This window comes from Muntiacus reevesi, chromosome 14 (genome assembly GCF_963930625.1).
Source record: "Muntiacus reevesi chromosome 14, mMunRee1.1, whole genome shotgun sequence".
Classification (NCBI taxonomy): domain Eukaryota; kingdom Metazoa; phylum Chordata; class Mammalia; order Artiodactyla; family Cervidae; genus Muntiacus; species Muntiacus reevesi.
Genome location: NC_089262.1, coordinates 12,728,104 through 12,749,859, shown reverse-complemented (window position 1 = coordinate 12,749,859; position 21,756 = coordinate 12,728,104). Strand labels below are relative to the sequence as shown.

The window sequence follows — 21,756 nt, the reverse complement described above, 5'->3', positions numbered from 1 at the left end:
CAGGGAACTATATTCAACATCCTAGGATAAACCATAATGGAAAGAATACAGAAAAGAATGTACATATGTGTGTAACTGAGTCACTTTGCTGTATAGCAGAAATTAACACTGTAAATCAACAAGACTTCAATAAAAAAAATTATGAAGTACAATTACACAAGCCTGCTTTATTTACGGGGAAGAAAATACACTGAATAATTATACCTGTAAAAGGTCATCGTTGATTTAGATAGACATTTTTAGAGCATTTAAAAATTCAATCTAAATACTGAATAATCAGTGTCATACATAAGAATGTGTTTGTCCTACAAAATTCAAGAGGAAAAAGGAACATAAAGAGCATGGGTTTCAGAATCCCTCAGAGCTGAATATAAAACCCGTCTTCCCCTGCTTATTCAGCTGTGTGACGGTGGGATCCCTCACTTCCTTTACCCTAGACTGTCTTGACTATAAAATGAGAGTCAAAATACTGACCTTGCTGGACAAAGAGGAAATGAAATTAGTGAAGAATCAGCACAGTGCGGCTCACCCTGTGTAGAAGATCTGTTAAATCCAAGAATGATCAAGGGGGTCTGCTCAGCACCCAGCCCTAACCCCGGGGACCTCAGGCCACGTGCCACCACGCCCCCCACCGCCCCCGCTGATACCCCTCGGTCATGACGGGCCATGACACAGGGCATCACCTGAGCACAGGACGAGGCTCAGACTACAGCCACGGAGAGGGACATCATTTCCAGAAAAGGGGCCACTTAGAAGAGACGTGCGTGGACCTAGGTGTGCAGCTTATGGGGTCCACTACGATTCCTCAGGTGACCAGAGGGATAATTCATTGGTCCAGAGAGCTCAAACTGGGAACTTGCAATATTTTACCATGTGCAACAGATCCCTAATTGTATTATGTTCGAAGATGGAAAATGCCGAAACACAAATGAGGAAGAGAACTTTTGAATGGTCGCCAAACCTCCTGGGGTTCATTGTGAAACAGTTTCCTCCCTTAGGAAAAAAAGTCCAATGATTAACTGGAGTCAAAGCCTCATGGATTTGGGATTTACAATTTTAATCATAAGCAATAAAGTTGATATACATTCTCTAGAAGGAAATATATATACTCTCAATAAAGAAAGGGTACCTCACGTACCCTTTAAGATGTTTCCCCCAGGCTAACATCTTACAAAACTATGGACAAATACATTTTCAAGAGCAGGTGCGTATCTGTTCAGAACAATTGATTAGCTGTTGATTATGTATTTACTCTTTCCTAGACATTTATGACACGGAGAAGGCAAGGGCACCCCACTCCAGTACTCTTGCCTGGAAAATCCCATGGACGGAGGAGGCTGGTGGGCTGCAGTCCATGGGGTCTCTAAGAGTCGGACACGACTAAGCGACTTCACTTTCACTTTTCACTTTCATGCACTGGAGAAGAAAATGGCAACCCACTCCAGTGTTCTTTCCTGGAGAATCCCAGGGATGGGGAAGCCTTGTGGGCGGCCGTCTATGGGGTTGCAGAGCTGGACACGACTGAAGGGACTTAGCAGCAGCAGCAGCAGACATTTATGAAAAATTTTAATGAATTGTTTAAAAATGTAAGGTGTAATGCATTTAAATCTATAAGGTAAGATTTTTACTAAGGAGTCTACGGTATTCCTCTGAAAGGAGGTATAACCTCACAGTATAAAGACAGATCATCATATGTGCACATAGTCACTGACTTGTTGATGAACGTTTGGATTGTTTCCACATTTTTCACTCTTACAAACATTCCACTCCACCAGTCCTGTGGACTCATGGTGTCTTTTAGGATAATTTCTAGAAGAGGGAACTCTGGGTCTAGAAGTGTGCACACTTCCAGCTGTGACAGATGTTGCCAGAATGCCTCCCCAAGCAAACTGTCGGTTAACACTCCCACCAGATGCACGTGCCTCGGTTTCCCTAAAGCCCAGGAATGGTGATGCTTTTCTCACAGTAACACAGTCACCTTTCTTCTTCCATGAAGAGCCTTTTAGAGCAGCAGTACCCAACCTTTTTGGCACCAGGTCTCATGGAAGAATTTTTTTCCATGGACTGGGGGGGGTGGGGGGGAGGGTTTGGGGATGACTCAAGCACAGTATATTTACTGTGCACTGTATTTCTGTTATTACATCAGCTCTACCTCAGATCCTCAGACATTATATCCTGGAGGTTGGGGACTCCTGAAGAGCATCTGCCTACATCCCACTGGGTCATCCTGGTTTTCCGTGGACATGAAGGGCTTGCAGGCCCTGGGCCGGGGCCTTCATGGGGCACGGCTCTCATTGGTCACAGCTTCCAACCAACATACTGCATTCTTAAAGGTACTGCCCAGCCCCTTGGGGTGTTTGATTTGAGACCCCTGAAATGGGAGCTCCTCCTGAGCCTGAGCCCTCTCAGCAGCTGCCGGGGCCTCCATGGGGACCCACCACAGACTATGGTCTCCTCATACCCACACCCACACATACACACATGGACTTCCCTAGCCTCCTGCCCTAAACCTCAAAATTAAACCCCACCTCCAAACTTGGAGAAAGGACGATCTGATCAACTTATCAGAAAAATCATGGGAGGGCTAAACAGTCCCTTTTCAGGAAAAATGGGAACAGCAGCCTAAAGTCCTTGTATTCACTCGGCCCAGGGTACCCACAGGTGTTGGTCAATAACTCAGACCATGAAGGGCCAGGGAGTGGACCATGGGCGCTGCTGTGGGTACCAGCAGGACTCAGGCCGGCAGCTCAGAGACAACAGGAGGTGTTCAGACAACTTCACATGCAAACATTATCAGGAGTGTGGCTTCTCAGTCAAAGGAAAGGAAACACAGTGTTTTAGTAGGAAAAAGTATGATTTTTAATTAATTAAAAGAGCTACAATCTGAGCTTTGTGCCAGACTCTTTGGCAAGTGTTTTCTAGGAATTGTCTCATTCGCTCCTGCCCTGGTCCTGTCATACACGGGGTGGGGGGTTCCACGCCCCCAAGTGTCTGTTCCTTAACGGCGGGAGGGAGCAAGGGAGGGCAGGACCCCCCAGTGCCAGGATGCAGGGAGCGCTGTTACCGTTACCCTGGTAACATGGAGCCCCCTCTTGAAGCCGCTGGACAGTTGAAGGAAATACTGAGCTCTCGGTCAGGCACACAGGAAGTACCCAGCCCGTGCTCATTATTATTTTATCACCTGAGGACACTTCGAGGGTGAGAAAGATTAAATACCCCCAAAGCTGGAGTCCAAACCTGGGCAAGGTCAAGCTGCATGCCATATCACTCCCCTACCCACCTCTGAAGGACGGAGCTGAGTGGACCCCTAATCAGTTCTGCCTCAGCAAATGGAATCTAGACTCTTTAAAAATTAAAAAAAAAAAATTCACCTGTAAGAGGATTACAACTCCAAACAACAGATACAGAGGAGAACACCACAAGTGAGGTGCCAAGCAGAAGACTATCATGATCACAACTTTGATGGTCTTGTGAGTCAGATCTCATTTCCCCAAGACCAGCTGAGAGGGGATAAGATCTTCTAAGTCAGACTCTTCCTGGGATCCCCCTGGGCCAGCCAGCCAGGCGGAAGTCAGAACCCGCCCGCCCCACTTCCCCTCCACTACCCTGCACCCTCCCAAACGAGCTGGCCTTGGGGGGAGCCCCCTGGACTAACTGGAAAAGAAGTTCCACCATCAGGGAGTCAGTCTTTCAACATATTCAACAGAGGATCAGAAACAAGGGGAACTGGGCTGTGGGGGTGGGGTTCTGGCAGTGAAGAAAAGCGCTGCCAGGAAATACGGATTTGATCCTTTTTAAGGCTCATCAGGAGATAAAAATGAGATTTCTTTTTAAGACTTTTGGGCTGGACCACCTGGGTGGTGGCTGAAAATGAGGTAATGTATAAAGCACGGGGCATTTCTGTGATGCTGGAAAGTGGGTGAAGTAGGTCTCACACATTCCCCACAACCCCATCCCCAGCATTACCACCTGCAGAGACCCCATCCCCCACCACCACACACACAGTCACACCCACACCCACACGCCCGGAAGGAACACCCAGGGAGCTGCGATCTCCTTGTGACGACACCAGAGCCTCCTGCAGCCCAGAGTGTGGCCATCTTGACACTGGCATCCCACCTGTGACCGACGAGACCACTGACTGAGACTGAAAAAATTAAAAGCTCCTGCTTTTTCCCCTGTGGTAAAATTCTAGTTAGAATTTTTTTTTTTTCCGTTCACTAAAATGTACCAAAACTGAAATAATTCAAACAGGAAACCAAAAAGAAAAAAACAAACCTGAAAACAAAACTTAAAAAGACACAGAAGAGCCGGAAGCTTGAGTGATGACACTGATAGCACTTTTGCCCTGACGTTCAGGGTCACTCTCCTGGAGACCCCCAGGGTCTGGCTGGCCTCCTACCTGCGGTGGTGCCCCGGGGCTGAGCCGGCCCCCCAGTCCTCCACCCCGTCCACTCCCACCAGGTCACCCGGAGCATCACTCCCCACACCCTCAGCTCCTCTGCCCCCTGAGCAGAGTGCCTCTGCTCCTGAAGCAGAGGCAGATCAAGGGCTACAGAGCGGGCCTGGGGGGCAGAAGCTAGGCCTGAGCTACAAGACAGAAAAGGCAGTTCAACTTAGATGTCTGAGACAGATCACATGGTAAGATCACCTTGTTAAAAACTTCCAAGTCCTGCCTTAGAGCAAACAGAACTCTGCTCCTTGGATGGCATCATCAACTCAATGGACACGAATCTGAGCAAACTCCAGGAGACAGAAAGGAGAGGGGAGCCTGGGTGCTGCAGTCTGTGAGGGAGCAAAGAGTCAGACAACGACTGAGCGGCCGAACAACATCAGCGCATGGAACTCGGCTCAATGTGATGTGGCAGCCTGGATGGGAAGAGAGTTCGGGGGAGAACAGACACATGTGTGTGTGTGGCTGAGTCCCGTGGCTACTCACTTGAAACTACCACGACACTGTTAATTGGCTATACTCCAATTAACCCAGAACACCGGGAGGAACCAAAGAGCCTCTTGACAAAAGTGAAAGAGGAGAGTGAAAAAGCTGGCTTAAAACTCAACATTCAGAAAACAAAGATCATGGCACCCAGTCCCATCACTTCATGGCAAATAGAAGGGAAAAAAAGGAAACAGTAGCAGATTTTATTTTCTTGGGCTCCAAAATCACTGCAGATGGTGACTGCAGCCATGAAATTAAAAGACACTTGCTCCTTGGAAGAAAAGCTATGACAAACCTAGACAGCATATTAAAAAGCAGAGCCATTATTTTGCTGACAAACGTCCGTCTAGTCAAAGCTATGATTTTTCCAGTAGTCATCTATGGATGTGAGAGTTGAACCACAAAGAAAGCTGAGCACCAAAGAATTGATGCTTTTGGAACTGTGGTTTTGGAGAAGACTCTTGAGAGTCCCTTGGACTGCGAGGAGATCCAACCAGTCCATCCTAAAGGAAGTCAGTCCTGAATATTCATTGGAAAGACTGATGCTGAAGCTGAAGTTCCAATACTTTGGCCACCTGATGCAAAGAACTGATTCATTGGAAAAGACCCTGATGCTGGGAAAGACTGAAGGCAGGAGGAGAAGGGGATGACAGAGGATGAGATGGTTGGATGGCATCACCGACTCGATGGACATGAGTTTGAGCAAGCTCCGGGAGTTGGTGATGGACAGGGAGGCCTCGCGTGCTGCTGTCCATATGGGTTGCAAAGAGTCAGACACAACTGAGCGACTGAACTGAACTGATACCCCAATACAAAACAATTTTTAAAAGCCCTGAAACTTCAAGGTCAAAAATACTTTTAAACTTGAAAAATACAACAGCTATTTCTATCAGCTTCAAGGCCATATTCTGGTTAATTAGCAGGAGACTGGCCAAGAGAGACTGACAGGTTAGGAAGCAACCAGGGAGAGGGGATGGGAAAGGCCCCCCGCCCCAGGACACCCCTGCAGGCTCGCTGCAGCAGGGAGTGGAGGGGTGGGGTGCCGCAGAGAGGAGTCAACTGCGGCCACGTGGTTCAGTGGACAGGGAGGGGCCCTGGAAGCCCCCGTCACCCCTTGGTTATTCTACTTCCCACCCTGGGCTGGGAGCTGGACTGGCAGGCAGTGAAGTGAAAAGACACGGTCTCTGGCTCCAGGGAGTTCAGGGTCTGGTGGCACGATGCCCTGATGCTGGGAAAGGCTACTTGCCAGCTTGTCCAGGCCCCCAAGTTACACGTCCTGGTGTCAGGGCCCCTCGAGGACTCAGAATAACAGAGTCCTCATGCTGTCTGCCCCGGTGGGTCACCTTTCTCAGAACTGAGTTCTGAGACATAAAACAAAATGTGGTTTGTTCGTCCAAAGAAATAAGTGAAGCAATGTGGAAACAGAACGATAAACACACAGAACAAATCCTGTTAGGTCATCGAGGTTTCTGAATAGTCTGGATCCCGGGGCACCGCTGGAGGTGTTCAGAACATCAGCACAGTGGAGGGACAGCCTGGGTTTCTAACAACCAGCACAGCCTCAGGCTCATGCAAAACCACAGGTTATTTGGTTGTTTCTGTGTCAGTTATGGGGGAGATAGAACAAATATCCTCTTCACAAATCTTCGAAATGGTGAGGTTCAAAGACTTCCTACACTTTTGGGTTTCAGGTATTAATCCTGCTTAAGAAACAAGTCTTCCACTTAGTAAAGTTCTATAACCAACGACGACAAGATCAGTATCACTGAGGAAGAGAACCGCCAACGAGCAAGCTTTTTATCTTGAAAGTCGTGACCAGTGAGTCACAGGACTGTCAGACAACTGACTTCAAGCTAGGTGCACAGTCCACATCCCCCAGGACTGGGCACGTCCACCCCAGGCTCCTTCCTGCCAACCCAGAGTTCAGCAAATGCAGCAGGAAACGCTCTTTGCCAACGCTGAGAGGACCGAACCACATTTTTAATACCATCATAGATCAGTATCCTCATATACTGGGTGCATCATTAGGCGTGTTCAATGCCACCTATCACTTGAATTTTCTAACCTTGTGGAGGGGGCTTAAAACCTACTCAACTGCAAAAACACAGAAGCAGTAGGTGGGCTAGGCTCCAGGGATCCCAGAACTCCAGGCAGGCTCCCTGGCCCGGCCCCAGTGGAGACGGCAGGCTGGCGGAATAAGCCTAGGACCCAGTCTTTATTCTGCCATTTTCTAGCTGCAGAACCTCAGATGAGTCATCCACAAGAGTCTCCCCAACAGTGGAGACCAACAGTGATGCGGGAGGGTGGTAATCAGACACAGGAAGCCTCGAGCGTGCTCACAACACACAGGCCGTGAATCTGCGTAAGCTGTCGGCTGAGCCCCTCCACGTGGTCACCATCAGTGTCTCCCCGCCTCTGGGGGTGGGAACTGATGGGAGTCCATTTCCTTTTCTGGGGTGTTTCTCCATCGATCAGATCTATCATTATTCTACGACTACAGATGATGCTGCTCTGCGGGCTGGGTACCGATGCTACCACAGTGAACTGGAAAGACTGGACGTTCCTTCATCCATTCACACCTGGATAGACCATCCTCGAGTGTCTGGAGCACGACCAAGGCCGTGCAGAGGACGCTGGTGGGGGTAACACAGGGATCTGACCCGGTTGGGGGAGGCTCTCCTGAGGACGTGAGGCGGGGCTGGGACCCAGAGCCTGGACGGGAAATTGAGGGGAGACCAGCAAGGCTACATCCCCTTGGGAGATGCTGACGCTGAAGAGCAAGGAAAGCCCCCTGCTGGGTTGGAAGCAAGAGGCTGGCATGACCAGACCTGTCACCACCACGTGCATCATCACTGCTTGGGGTCACGAGGAACACGTCCAAGTCCCCTTCCACACAACAGCCTCTCAAGTGACCATTTCACAGGGACACAGGATGCTCTGGGCTGGAGGGGCTGGAATCCTACTTGTTCTCTGAGGCTCAAGTCACACCAGCCCCTCGGCAGGATGAATCCCTCCCCCAGTACCCCCTGACCCCACCCTCCCGCCAACGTCCACATTGCAGGTGGGTTCTGGTTCAGTGTATTCATGACTGTGTCCCCTACGGGCCAGAAAGCCCCTCTGAGGTGAAAGCTGAGCCTTAATTCACTGTGGATCTGGCCACTGGTGCACACGCGCGCTTCATCTTTGAAGCCCGGAGAAAGCAAGCAGAAGCCTGAACTTGAACCCGAGTGCTCTGACTCAAGGTCAGTGCCCCTTGAATTAACTACACAACTGCCTTCCCTGAGTACTTCTCTTCCAAGAATTCAAAACAGTTAACGAGCACGAACTCTGAAGGCAGCTGTCGTTCCCACAGTGCCTTGTCCTCTTCTAGCTCAGATACCCCAGGTCTCCCTACCAGGCCTCACTGGACATGGTTTGGTGCAGGGTGGCGGGTGGGAGGGAGGCCTCTTCCCCATCCCTGTGATCCTTCTGGGGACCCCCCCAACTTAAAGTGTGACCGTGGGCAGGAACACACTGTCCTGGGTGTGACGCAGGCAGGGGAGCCATCGACCACGTGACCACTCACTCTCCAGCAGAGTCAGCAAGCTTTCCGTGCAGGGCCGAAGAGGGAAGCTTCCAGGCACTGCCAGCCATCTGGCCTCCGTCCCACCCGCTCAGATGGGCCACCAGAGGAGTGGAAGCAGTCATCAGACAATACACAGAGGGGCGGTGTCCCAAGAAAACTTTCCTAGGGATGCTGAAATGTGAATTTCATGTAAGTTTCACATGTCAGGAAAAGGAATTCCTCTTCTATTTTTTTCCCCCCTAACTATTAAAAAAAATGTAAAGACCTTTCATAGGTTGCAGGCCACAGAAAAAGTGAGTGGCCCTTGGGCTGTGGTTGACCAGACTCAGTCTCAATGATCCATTCGTATTATTGCAGCCTGTGACTGTATTAGTAGTCAGCCTACCATCGACCCGAAGCCCTTGAGACCTGCTGCTCCCCATCTGCTCAAGGGGATGAGGCGGGAGGCGCTCTCGTCCCCCCTGTCCCCAAACCTCCAGGTGGAAGAATTTTCCTGGAGGTCTGGTACTGGCCTCCGCTCCTCTCCCCTTGCTCTTTCTTGAAGACGGGAGACTTATCTGACAGCAGGTGTTAAGACCCTCTGCTCAGCTCAACCCACTACTGCCTGCCTGCAGAGAGGGGCCCGGGGGGAGGCCATCTCTCTGGGAGAGAGGCCTGACCTCTGAGGGGTCAGCACACCTCAGGCACTGCCAGCAAGCCCATCTGGCCACACCACCTAAGACACAGGATTTTACTATCCAGCTGATGTTAAAAAAAAAAAAAAATCCCTGACTCCCATGTCCACCTTTTGGTAAGTTCAGAACCTGGGGAGGGAAGCAAGGGTTTATCCACATCACAGGGCAAGCTCTCCGAGCCCCAGCAGCTGGCACGCATCCCCACGAAACTTCACATCACTGGACTCAGCTCACTGCTCCCACTCAGCTTCTGTGATGCTCTGTCCCCCTCTCAACTCTTAGACCTTTAAAGATCAAGTTTGTCTTCCACACCCCAGCACAGATCATTCATGAACACATGACCCAGGGAGAACTAACGGGACACTCTGAGACAAGCCACTTTCACCCCGCAGTGATTATTACATTCCTCAGAATCATCTGGCCTCTGTCACTAATGATTACTAATCCTTCTAATTGGCTTCCCTTCTTCAACACCATTTCCAGTCTGAAGTTGGTGGTGTGTGTTTTTTGTTGGTTTGATTTTTTTTTCCCCACAATGGACGTGTCTTTTTTTAAAAATCTTTTGGGCTTTTCTTAGCTGTAGGAAAGACCCACATCCTGGCAGCCAGTGGGGTCAGCTGGAAAGGCCTCTAAACAAGTGAGAAGGCAGTGAGGCATCGCTTATTGCACCATCCCAGCCAGAGGTCTCCGAGAGCTGGTTCTCCTGGAACCAGGAACCAGCCTCACACGTGACCCCAAGCACCGCCTGAACCTATTGAGAAGTCAGGCTGGGCCCACGAGTAATGGGAGCCCACGGCGGGGCCCTCCCTGTCCTCCTCCTCTCACCTCTCAAGGACCCTTCTACCTTAACGTGGTCCTTCAGGTCTGCTCTCCTAAAAAGAAAGCAGAGGCTTCAGAACAAACGTCAAACATTACAAAGCATCGTACTCAAAGTCTTTGCCAACAAAAGTCCACGTAGTTAAAGCTATGGTTTTTCCAGTAGTCATGTACGGATGTGAGAGTTGGACCATAAAGAAGGCTGAGTGCCAAAGAATTGATGCTTTTGAACTGTGGTGTTGGAGAAGACTCTTGAGAGTCCCTTGGAGTGCAAGATCAAACCAGTCAACTCTAAAGGAAATCAACCCTGAATACTCATTGGAAGGACTGATGCTGTGGCTCTAATACTTTGGTCACGTGATGCAAAGAGCCAACTCATTGGAAAAGACCCTGATGCTGGGAAAGATTGACAGCAGGAGGAGAAGGGGATGGCAGAGGATGACATGGTTGGATGGGATCACTGACTCAATGGACATGAGTTTGAGCAAGCTCTAGGAGTTGGTGAAGGACAGGAGGGGAGGCTGGCGTGCTGCAGTCCATGGGGTCACAAAGAGTTGGACATGACTTTGCAAATGAACACCACCACAAAGTCTATTGACCAGCAACATCCTTATCACCTGGGCATTCAGAAATGCAATCCTCGGGTCCCACGGAGGTAGAATCTGTGATCTACAATATTCCCAGCAAATCACGTGTTCACCGAAGCCTCAGAGGTGCTGCCACGGAGCAGGGAATCACCCTGGCCCTGGCCTTACCTGTGGAGAATCTGATTTATTGGCCGGGGTCCCAGCGCCTTTTTAAAAAAAATCCCAGATGATTCCCATGCATCACTGGTGCTGAGACACACTGCTCTGAAGTCGGGGCTTCCTCCATCCTTGCCTATTTCTGTTAGTTCAAATATATCATCATCTGCCAGTTAATCTCCAAAACTACCCTCAGGTGAAACTGCACAGATAGAAGAGCCTCACGGGTCACGTCATCCAACAAGTTTAAGCGCCCCCTGGGCTGTATGCCTCTTCCCCTTTGGCCAAGGCGAGGGGCTACTTCCACCAGTCAGTGACTGTCTTTCCAAGGCTGGGAGCTATGCCAACCAAAAGAGGAACTTTGCTGTAATTAATAATAAAGGAGCCTAACTGTATATTAATGTGACCTCCAGGGAGGGTGACCCACTCCTCCTGACTTGCCTGGGACCTCCCCAGTTTTAGTGCTGAGAGTTCCTCGTCCGAGGACACCCATGGTCCCAGGTAAGCCGGGGTGGGTGCTCTCCCCGCCCCCGGGCCTGCTGGGTCTGACCCTGATTCCTCCCTGCTCTCTCGCCTCTTCAAAGCTCTTTGCTCCAAGATGACTGGCTGCCCTCAGCATCTCCATCAGCACTCACCCCTGCCTCTGTGCCCACCGTTGGGATGCATTCGTCCCTGTCTGGGATGCTCTTCACTCTACTCACTCTCCAGCTCTCAGCTCAGAGGTCACTTCCCGGGGCCAAGCTTCTCCGACCCCATCCCAGCCCCACTCGCTCCCAGCACGCGGTGTCCTCTTCCTTCACGGCACTCATCACAGTTTACACAACTGTGTTTGTGTTTGATGAGGCTCTGTCTCCCTGTGTAGGTACATGTCTTAAGGACTGGGATTGTTTCTGTTTTCACTCTGCTTTCTTGGTCCCTAGAAACACAGTAGACAGTTCATAAATATTTGTCTAATAAATAAAATGAATCAGTGGAGTCAGAATCCAGTCTGTGTGTCTCCAGGACAGACTGCCAGCCAACCCCAGAACTGTTGTCTCTTCTTCCACAGAAACAGAATCTTGACTTCGGCTGGATATGCAGCTCCTCAGAATAAAGACTACATTCCACCCTCCCTATGTGTGGGTCTAGCCATGTAAAGAGGGGTACGTACTCCCAGCCCTTCTTCCTCCCTACCAGCTGGAATGTAGGTGTGATGAATGACATTCAGCAGCCATGTTGGATTAAGGAGGAGCTGTAGGTGTAAAAGCCATGCAGGGTGGAAACAAAGTGGAAGGAGCCTCAGCCTCTGACACCATGGAGGCCCTTCTAGCTCTGGGGAGCCACCTCTAAACTCTGCCATGAGAGAAATAAACTTGATTCACTCATTCGGGGTTGCTCTGTTTTCCCACCATACCTGATCCTAACTGTATCTTGCCCATCCCTTCTGACTTGTAACACGCATGCCAGAAATGGTGAGCCACCAGCCTGTTCTCCCTTCCCTTAATTACCCTCTTGTAAATATAAAGCAGGAAGTGAGGTGAGAAGCGTCACCTAGTGGGATGGTGTCAAGACAGAGGAATGCGCAGGCCCCAGGGAGTGAGGAACTTGACTCTGGGTCTGGTCCTAGACGGCCGGCCGAGGAAGCTGGAACTCAGCTCCCGCCCCTACAGACCCAAGGAGGCCAGGCCAGTTACCGCCATTTCCCGTCATCCTCCAAAGGCCTCTCCATGTTAACATGTTTCAGAGTTTTGCTGGCAGAACTGTCACGTGACGGCACAAGGCATGAGATTTTAAGAAGCTGTGAGACAACTGAAGTTAAACTAGACTTGAGCTTTCTTTTTTATTCATGAAGGGTGGCACTGAGGGTGAAGAAGGCAGTCCCTGCCTCTCCCAAAGCCGAAACCAAAACAAAGGCTTTGAGGCCAAGAAAGCCTGTTGAGAGGTGCCCACAGCCACAAGATAAAGAAGACCTGGAGGTCATCCGCCTTCTGGCGGCCCAGAACACTGCGGCTCAGGAGGCAGCCCAAATATCCTCGAGAGAGCACTCCCAGGAGAAACAAACTTGACCACTAGGCCATCAGCAAATTCCCTCTTCACCACCGAGTCAGCTGTCAAAAAAGCAGAAGACAACAGCACAGGTGTTCACTGTGGATGTCAGGGCCAACAAGCACCCAGTTCAACAGGCTGCGACACTGACGTGGCTAAGGTCAAAACCCGGATCAGGCCTGATGGACAGAAGAAAGCCTGGGTTCGACTGGCTCCTGACTGTGACGCTTTGGATATTGCCAACAAGGCTGGATCATCCAAACTCAGTCCAGCTGGCTAATTCCAAATATAAAAGTTTTCACTATTTAAAAAAAAACAAACCAGACTCAAAACATTACTCAAAACTTGCACCACAGGCAAAATGCCCTGAGCGTGGACAGAAGACACATGAGCCCTTGACAAATGCCAGCATACACTCCGCCCCGAGACACCCCTGCCGAGGTCTGCAGGCCTATCACACGCTGACCTGAGAGCACAGCCTTTCCCACAAAGGCCTCCATGGAGGTGACCAGTTTCTCAAAGATACCAAGAAACAAAAGAGGAAGCTTGAGGAGCCTGGGTCTGTAGCTGCACATGTTACGGGCCCCAAACTGTGAATGCATCAGTGAGGTCTGTGTGGGAGAAGACGCTGGAATATCAAAGCCCGAGGAGCATGGCAGTACTAGGTAGGTGTACAAGCGGTGTCTGTACTAGTCCTTGTCATGACAGTCAGCTGAGCACCCCAATGGGGGTTTAACCAATGCTTACAGAACAACACAGAGGGCCACACCACAGAGAGAACCCATCTAATAAACTCATTCTCAGGTCGAGTGATTTTTCTCTCTACTTCAAATTTCAGAGGAAGGAATCAATACAGCCGAGTCTCCCAGGGCTTCAGGTGCAAAAACTGAGGCATGCCACATTTATACAAATAATTCCATTGGCTATATTTGCATTTCAAGATGCCAGGCAGCCTTAGCTATGAACCGAACTCCCAGTTCACCGGTTAAGTAGCAAGTAGAATGACACCAGCGCCAGCAGCCCCCACATCTGGATGCTGACTGACGCTCCTCAACACGCTGCCCTGGCCATCTCTCCCACTGCCCCCGCCTCACCTGTCCTGGCAGCCAAGCTGGAGGACAGAGAGCACCCAGGTCTCCTGGCCCTTCAGAGCTCTCACAGCGCAGCGGAGGCCCTCCTGGGACCCCCTCCCTGGCAGTCCAGTGGCTGAGCCTCCTCGCTCCCGAGGCAGGGGGCCCGGGTTTGAGCGCTGGTTGGGGAAATAGACCTCACGCACTGCAAGGGAGGGTTTGAATGCTGCCCCTGAACGACCTCGCCCGCCGTAACTAAAGATCCTGCATGGAGGAGGAGCCCGGTGGGCTCCAAGTCCATGGGGTCCCAAGAGTCGGTCGGACACAACTTGGTGACTCAACAACCAATCACAGGTCAGAAAATATACCCACAGTGCGCCTGGTGTTTCTCTAAGACTGGGAAGAAGTTCAGTTCACTTCTCTTCAACCTGAGCGATCGAACGCTCCGGGGAACCCTCTCTGCCCTGGCTTGGAGGCAGGTTTACACATGGTTCACAGCCTGTGTCCCCTCCCACCGCCCCTCCTGAGCCCCTGGGGACCCGGCCTCTGCCCACGAGGCGTGGTGGGAACAGGGGTGGAGGGCCACCGTAAGGGGCACACGAGAAGGCAGGATGCAGGACGCGTGGCTCGCTTCCTTTTAAGAGAAGACAGCTGTATTTGATTCACAGTTCACAAGATTTACAAAAGTGGGTGGGGCTCTTGCCCCCCACCCCCCCTCACCCCCTGCAATCAGGGCAGCGCCTCCAGGACAGCCTGTTTGATGGGCCCGAGACTGAGACCCCCAGTGTGCTGGGTCCCTTCCAGCCGCCTGGGCTTGACATCTGACGTCCACCTTGACCTTTGAGGTGGGGCCCAAGGCATAGAGTCCACCCGGGGTGCCCGAGCCCTGCAGGCCAGGGCCAGGCTGGGCTGGGAAGGCTCCTGATGGCTCTGGGAGCTGCAGGCACCGAAACCCCACCCAGGAGGCCAAACGCAGGTATCCAGGCGGCTACTGGTGCTTGGGGGAGGGGCTGGGATTCTGCTTCTCTGAATTGAGAGGACTCTCCTGAGAAACTGACTTCCAATTATGTTATTTCTCCATCTGCTGGAAGACTGTGCATGCGTGCTAAGTCACTTCAGTTGTGTTCCACTCTTTGCGACCCCATGGACTGCAGTCCACCAGGCTCCTCTGTCTATGGGATTCTCCAGGCGAGAGTACTAGAATGAGTTGCCATGCCCTTTCCCCAGGGATCTTCCTGACTCAGAGATCAAACCCGTGTCTCTTACGTCTGCTGCATTGGCAGGAGGATTCTTTACCACTAGTGCCACCTGGGAAGCCTGCAGGAAGACTAACCCTAACTAATAGTCAATAAAAAAAAAAAAAAAATAAGTAACAAGGGGATTTCCCAGACGGCCAGTGGTTAAGACTTTGCCAACGCAGAGGGTGCAGGTTGGATTCCTGGTCAGGGAGCTAGAATCCCATATGCCTCACCACCAAAAAACTGAAACGTAAAACGGAAGCAATCTTGTAACAAATTCAATAAAGACGTTTAAAAAAATGACCCAGGTCAAAAAAAAAAAAAAAAAATCAGTAACAGGGTAAGCAGAAAGAGCTAATAAGGTGTTTTAAATGACTATGCATCTAACAATTCCACATATGCTCAAAGTCAGAGTCACCTGGCTAAGTCAACAATAAGACTTACTGTTAAATTCTTAATTCAGAGATTTATTAAGCGTAGCATTTTACGTGCTACAGTTTCTGGGACTGTTGTTTATTACCTGGGAATCCCAGCAACAGTACTAACAGACAATGGTCCTCAGTCTTCTAGAAATGAACATAAACATTTTATTATCCTCTTATTTTAAACATGACGGCACCTGTCTATTCTGGCTCGATTAAATGAAAAAGTAGAAAAATAGAGTGTGACTCATATACAAGGTCACTGGAAAAATGAGTACATACACAAAAATTGTTCCCTATTGACTTAAGGTAAAGTGACATTTAAATGTTTTTCTATTAAATTAATTACAAATCAATAAATGTATATACAGCCTCTGTTTTGAGAACAGATTGTCCTAAGTAACTGAACATTTACCAGAGGATTCAAGGGGACAGGAGAGAAAGGTCAAACACACCAGTCCATTAACTCCTTTAAAAGGTAGAGACTTCAAAGCTGTGTATAAAGAAACACACGTGTAGGAAGTTTTAGCTCGATAATGGTGACATTTTCATAATCTTCTTCCGTACACAGAACTGTGAGTTCCCTTAAACAACAACAATGGTAAGAAAATGATAACCCAACTTTACTTTAGAACAGCTTAAGTGTGATGAGGTAACCTTGGAAGCTACGGTTTTTCAGATGTAAGACTTGGACCATAAAGAAGGCTGAGTGCCAAAGAATTGATGCTTTCAAACTATGGCGTTGGAGAAGACTCTTGAGAGTTCCTTGGACAGCAAGGAGATCCAACTAGTTCATCCTAAAGGAAGTCAGTCCTGAATATTCATTGGAAGGACGGATGCTGAAGTTGAAACTGCAACACTTTGGCCACCTGATGGGAAGAACTGACTCATCTGAAAAGACCTTGATACTGGGAAAGATTGAGGGCAGGAGGAGAAGGGGACAACAGAGGATGAGATGGCTGGATGGCATCACTGACTCAATGGACATGAGTTTGAGCAAACTCCGGGAGACAGTGAAGGACCAGGAAGCCTGGCATGCTGCAGCCCATGGGGTCACAAAGAGTTGGACATGACTTAGCAACAGAGCAACAACAACAAGCCTCGGAAACCAGAGTGTCCCCAGGTATCAGTCCGACCGTTTCAGGAGACAGAAGCAGGCGGATGGTTCAGAATCTGGTGTGGGAGGGGCCAGGCTGCCCCGTTTGAATCCTGGCCACCACTTACTAGCTGGAAACTCTGAGGAAATTCCGTGACCATCCTGGGCGTCACAGGGTGGTGGTTGTAAAGATTACATAACACTCTCCATGAGCAGTGTCTCCAAGTCCAGCACATACCCGCTGTTACTGTGGCAGGGACAGCCTGGGGGCTGGAGACTGAACGCACCCACTCACGGGAGCCAGGGAAAAAAACGTCACTTTCAAATTAAGTAGTTGTGCCAATGAAGAGTTTCTACTCAGCTAAGACACATGGTACCACAGTTTACATTTTATTTGGTATTTAGTCCATCTCACAGACACAGATGAAGAAGGAAATGGCAACCCACTCCAGTATTCTTGCCTGGAGAATCCCATGCAGCAGAACCTGACAGGCTACAGTCTGTGGGCCGCAAGAGTCAGACACAACTTAGCGACTAAACTACTACTGCTAAAATTCGCATTGGAGAAGGAAATGGCAACCCACTCCAGTATTCCTGTTTGGAGAATTCCATGGACAGAGGAGCCTGGCGGGGTCACAGAGAGTCAGACACGACTGAGTGACTAACACACACACACACACACAGGGAAGAGCAGAAGAATAAAAGTGGGACACAAACAGGCCGACATAAATAGCAACTGTGGACTACTTGCAAAATTTGAAGCATTCTGCTATGGGCTTCTGGTGTGGGCATGTGTTTTCAATTGCAGTGTTTGTTTTCCTTTTCCTCAGCTTTCAAACTGTTTTTTTAAGGAAGGGAAACCTTTCTCTTCAACGTTCCAAACAGCACACAGAGCACGGGAGCCAATTACTCCTCTGCTCCCGGCCACCACGGTCCCTCCCAGGGTCCCCTGTGTGTGGTTCTGCTCCTGAAAGCAAAGGCCTTGGAGGCATGGGCAGTGGGACAAGCTGCCGGCTCTCAGCTCCCCTACCACCCTCAGCCTCCACCTGCTGTCGGGTCGCCAGCTCTTCTGATTTGCCCTCTCGCCTGAAACATAGAGACGCTCTGCAGGTAAACTCACCTGCCTGCCCCAGGTGGTACCTGTGATGACCCCAGGGACAAGGCCGGAGGCAGCGTAGGGCAGGTCAGAAAACACCTGCTTCAAACATAAAGTAGGTCACCCCTGAATGGTTCTGGAATAAAGGAATCCATGATATTGAGGAATACACATTTTAATTAACAGGAAAGTTAGTTAAATGGGAAAGTGGGGGCATCTACAAGTTTGTGCAGGACACAGTTTCATAAAATGGGAATAAAAATAACAACTACCTTCTAGTATAATGATCACTGTAAGAATAGCAGCTAACCTTTGAGAGCTTATTAGAGCCAAGCATGGTTCTAGGCCCTTCATACATAATAAAGACACAAGTAGCACTCAAACACATTAGCCATTACCATTATCTCTAAACTCTTTGTTTAGCACTGGACTCTTTTCCCCAAACAAAATATTAACCAGAGCAGCATATAAAACAAGAAAAGAAACACAGGTTGTTTATATGGAGCTGGAGTGAGGGGACTTGGCTTTTGGGGCTCCCTCCATCCCACACCAAATGTTTGTGTCCCCCAGGTCAACCCCCAGGGACCACAGGGAGCCCTGTGGCTCCTGAGAACACAGTTGAAAATTCATTTATCCCCGATTCTTTGTACTAAACAAATGGAGATGGGCCTCGGTCAGAAACCCCAGCAGTGCCCGAACCAATAGGAAGTTAAATACCTCGCAGGGTGGCCAGAAGCTAGAGGAGCCCCAAGGAGTGGTGGGCACACAGCCCCTCCTCAAATGCCAGAGCCGCCAGGGAAACGCTGGGACTGGTGAGCTTAGTCGCGATTCCCTGTTTCTTCCCATCTTCTCCTGTAAATGACCGATGGGGCCTCTTCCTGGCCTAATATTCTGCTGCTGACAGTGTCTTTCCCATAATACTGCGCATGTTTAGTTCATGATTCTCAGTATCCAAATACTTAAAAAGAAATAGTTAAAAACGGCTACCAAAAAACTCCTTCCACCCCTGTCTGTTCAGTGGGTTTTCTTCCGTTGTTGCCTGTTTCATTACTGTCAAATAATATTTATTAACATTCACTATTATCGCAAAAGTGAATCTTGGTCTCTTACCAAAAGTCTTAAGGGTAGGTAAAAAAATCAAAAACAAAAAAACCTGTCTCCACCCTAGCTTTGGCAACTGGTTTTAAAACTTTGTCCATCCCCCCCCAGTTCCTCAACTCCCCAACCCCAAACATGACCAGCAAAGAAGGCAAACTATGCTCTTAAGTCCATGGAGGTTATGTTTTGGAGAAAGTTTTCCATAACCTGATCTTTGAATCACACTCTTCCACTGACACACGGGCTGCAGTCTCCATGGGCTGGGGCTGAGGAAAGAATTCTCTTTGCGCTCATAGCGCTGGCACACCCTGAACTTGGTGCGTTGGCAGGGAAAATTCCTGGCAACTCCATTAGGCCCAGAGTAAGACATCTTTCCGCCTCCCCAGCTAGCTTTTTCCAGCTGTACCCCTACCTCCACTTCCATCTCTGCTCTCTGCCAAAATAAGCCACGGAGAAGGGAAGAAAAATCACATAATAAAAAGTTCAGATGAATACACCCGCAGAAAGTATTTGGCTAATTCTATAACAATCCAAGGTGCAGAAAGGTTGAAAAATGAGATCTTTCTCCAAACTTTTGGGAGTGGGAGGTTCGTCAGTCACCAGAATTCTAGACTGGGGGGGACTTGATGGATCAGCTTAGCCGTGTGCTTCGTTTTTAGGGACCAGGACCCAGAAATCCCGAGTGGTAGACGTCTAGGCACACGGTCCTGCGCGGAATGATGTCTAAAACTCCTGTCCTAACTGAGGACCCTACTGTTTTCTCACCACACCCATCAATCTGCTGTGTGAATGAAAAGTTCCTGCCCAGACCAAGGACCCCCAGTTAAGAAACTGTCCTAACAATTTCCCATCGACGCTGCAACAGGCGCGCGCTCTCCCCAAATGCACCGGTGGGTGGGTTCTCACCCCTGGGGTGGCTTTCAGGGAAACACGCAAACGGGAACGTGCTCCAAGCTGAGAGGCAGCTCCCCTTCCTCAAACTTGGGGTTCAAAGGAGGGACGGCGGAGGGCGGAGACCCTGGCGACCTGGGGCCATATCCAGCTGCTGCTCCTGCCCCCGGTGACATTTTGGGGGTATGTTTGTTTTGTTTCAAAAACCGGGAGTTTTCTCCGTTCGCTCATCGGGTCTCAACTGCCGCGAAGGTGTGGACCACATCCTCTGCCGGCAAAGCGCGAAACCCGTCCACTTCCCTCCGACAACGACCCAAAGAGAGAGAGATCTCAGAGGGGACGCCGTCGCTCGTCAGCGCCGCGACGCCCCCCACAAACCCCGTCACACCGCACCCCAGACAGAGCCCGCGCTCTCTGTCCGGGAACCTGGCAGCGCCGCCTCAGCGGGTCGCTCGCCGCCTCGAGACCCGCACCAGCCCTGCCCGCCGGGGCGGGGGCGGGGGCGCAGCTCCCGACAGAGATGCGCCCCCGGACGGCCGCCCCAGCGCTGCAGCCGGTTCCCCTCCCCACTACCCCGGACTCCCCACCCCTCGGACCGCCGGTCCCGGGCCCCCCGACGCCAAAGGCTGCGCCGACAAGGAGAGCGCGTCCCCGGCTGCCCGCTCCGCGGGCCGGGGCCCACCTGAGGCGTGGTCGCGAGGCCGCTCCCGCTCCTGCGCGGGGCTCTTCCGCGCCGCCATGCCAGCCGCGCGCTGCCGACGGGCGCGGAGCCTCGCCCGCTGGGTCTGACCGACGCGGCGGCCGGCGGCCGGCGCCCGCGGCTCGCTCCCAGGCGGCTGGCTGGTGGGCGCTGGAGGCGCGGGGCGGGGAACGCGGTCTGCGCTCCGGCCTCCGGGCGCCCCGGGGGGTTCGACGGACGCGCCGGAGCGCCAATGGGAGGCCGCGCAGCGACAGGGGGCGGGACAAGTGGGCGGGGTCTGGGGAGTGGGCGGGGCCTCCGCGCCTTTCTGGATTCCCCAGTCGGAGCGGCTGTCAGCGGCTGCGTGCTCTGCTGCGAAGCGGGCAGCTACTGCTGGGATGCAGACCCTGGTGTCAGGAACTATCCTAGCCGTGCCACCTGGAGGGATCCTCGACCTCCCTGGCGTTTTATATTGGAGGCCCATTGAGTGGGCAGGAAAGAAGCCTGCTGAGTGGGATGATGTAGGAGAGAGGGTTACCTCAGTGGCAAGGTTGCAGGATTCTTTTCCCTGGCTAATCTGTCACGGCGATGGGAGGACGAGACTGGAATCCAGCTGTCGACCCGGGGCCTGACTCACTAGATTGGGCTGTTTTTTCTGATCTTTATTTCCCCTGACTCAGTGGAATGACGATGTGCTTACTTAGAACTCAGTTTACTTTCAGTTCCGTTGCTCAGTCGTGTCCGACTCTTTGCGACCCCATGGACTGCAGCACGCCAGACCTCCCTGTCCATCCATCACCAACTCCTGGAGTTTACTCAAATTCATGTCCATTGAGTCGCTCATGCCATGCAATCATCTCATCCCCTGTCGTCCCCTTCTCCTCCCACCTTCGATCTTTACCAGCATCAGGGTCTTTTCAAATGTGTCAGTTGTTCTCAACAGTTGGCCAAAGTATTGGAGTTTCAGCTTCAGCATCAGTCCTTCCGATGAATATTCAGGACTGATTTCCTTTAGCTTACTTTAGGAGAGGTTATTGACAAAATTGATCATCTCTTAAAGCGGTTTAACAGTAAAGGAAAAAATAAAGGAGTAGCAAATAGTAAAAATAAACAGTCTGACAATAGAGAGTCGCTCACAACAGGGATCTCTCACCCCTGATTTCTTAGTATCATGACTTTTTTTTTTTTTTCCAGAGAAAAAGGAAGAAAATTAAAATCATGGTGAACACTTCCTCTTTCTCCAATACACACAATTCCGGAGACAAACAGGCTTGCATGTGACATGGTTTGGCATCTTTTGAAAAATTCCATCACTAAAGAAGGATGTGGAAAACACCCTGGCATTTTAGGTGGCTCCAGTATTTAGGGCAATGTCTGCAAGTAACCACTTTCCCCCTGTTCTCT

The 21,756-nt window shown here is 50.6% G+C and overlaps 1 protein-coding gene across 1 annotated transcript in view; it reads right to left on the bottom strand.

The window, feature by feature from the left end:
• The window catches only part of OTULINL (OTU deubiquitinase with linear linkage specificity like), a 28,566-nt gene extending 7,976 nt beyond the window's left edge, over positions 1-20,590 (bottom strand). The window contains exon 1 of the mRNA XM_065905252.1: positions 20,356-20,590. Within this exon, the coding sequence (XP_065761324.1) occupies positions 20,356-20,413 (58 nt within the window). The 5' untranslated portion in view covers positions 20,414-20,590. The remainder of the gene's footprint in view (positions 1-20,355) is intronic.
• Positions 20,591-21,756: the final 1,166 nt, after the last annotated feature.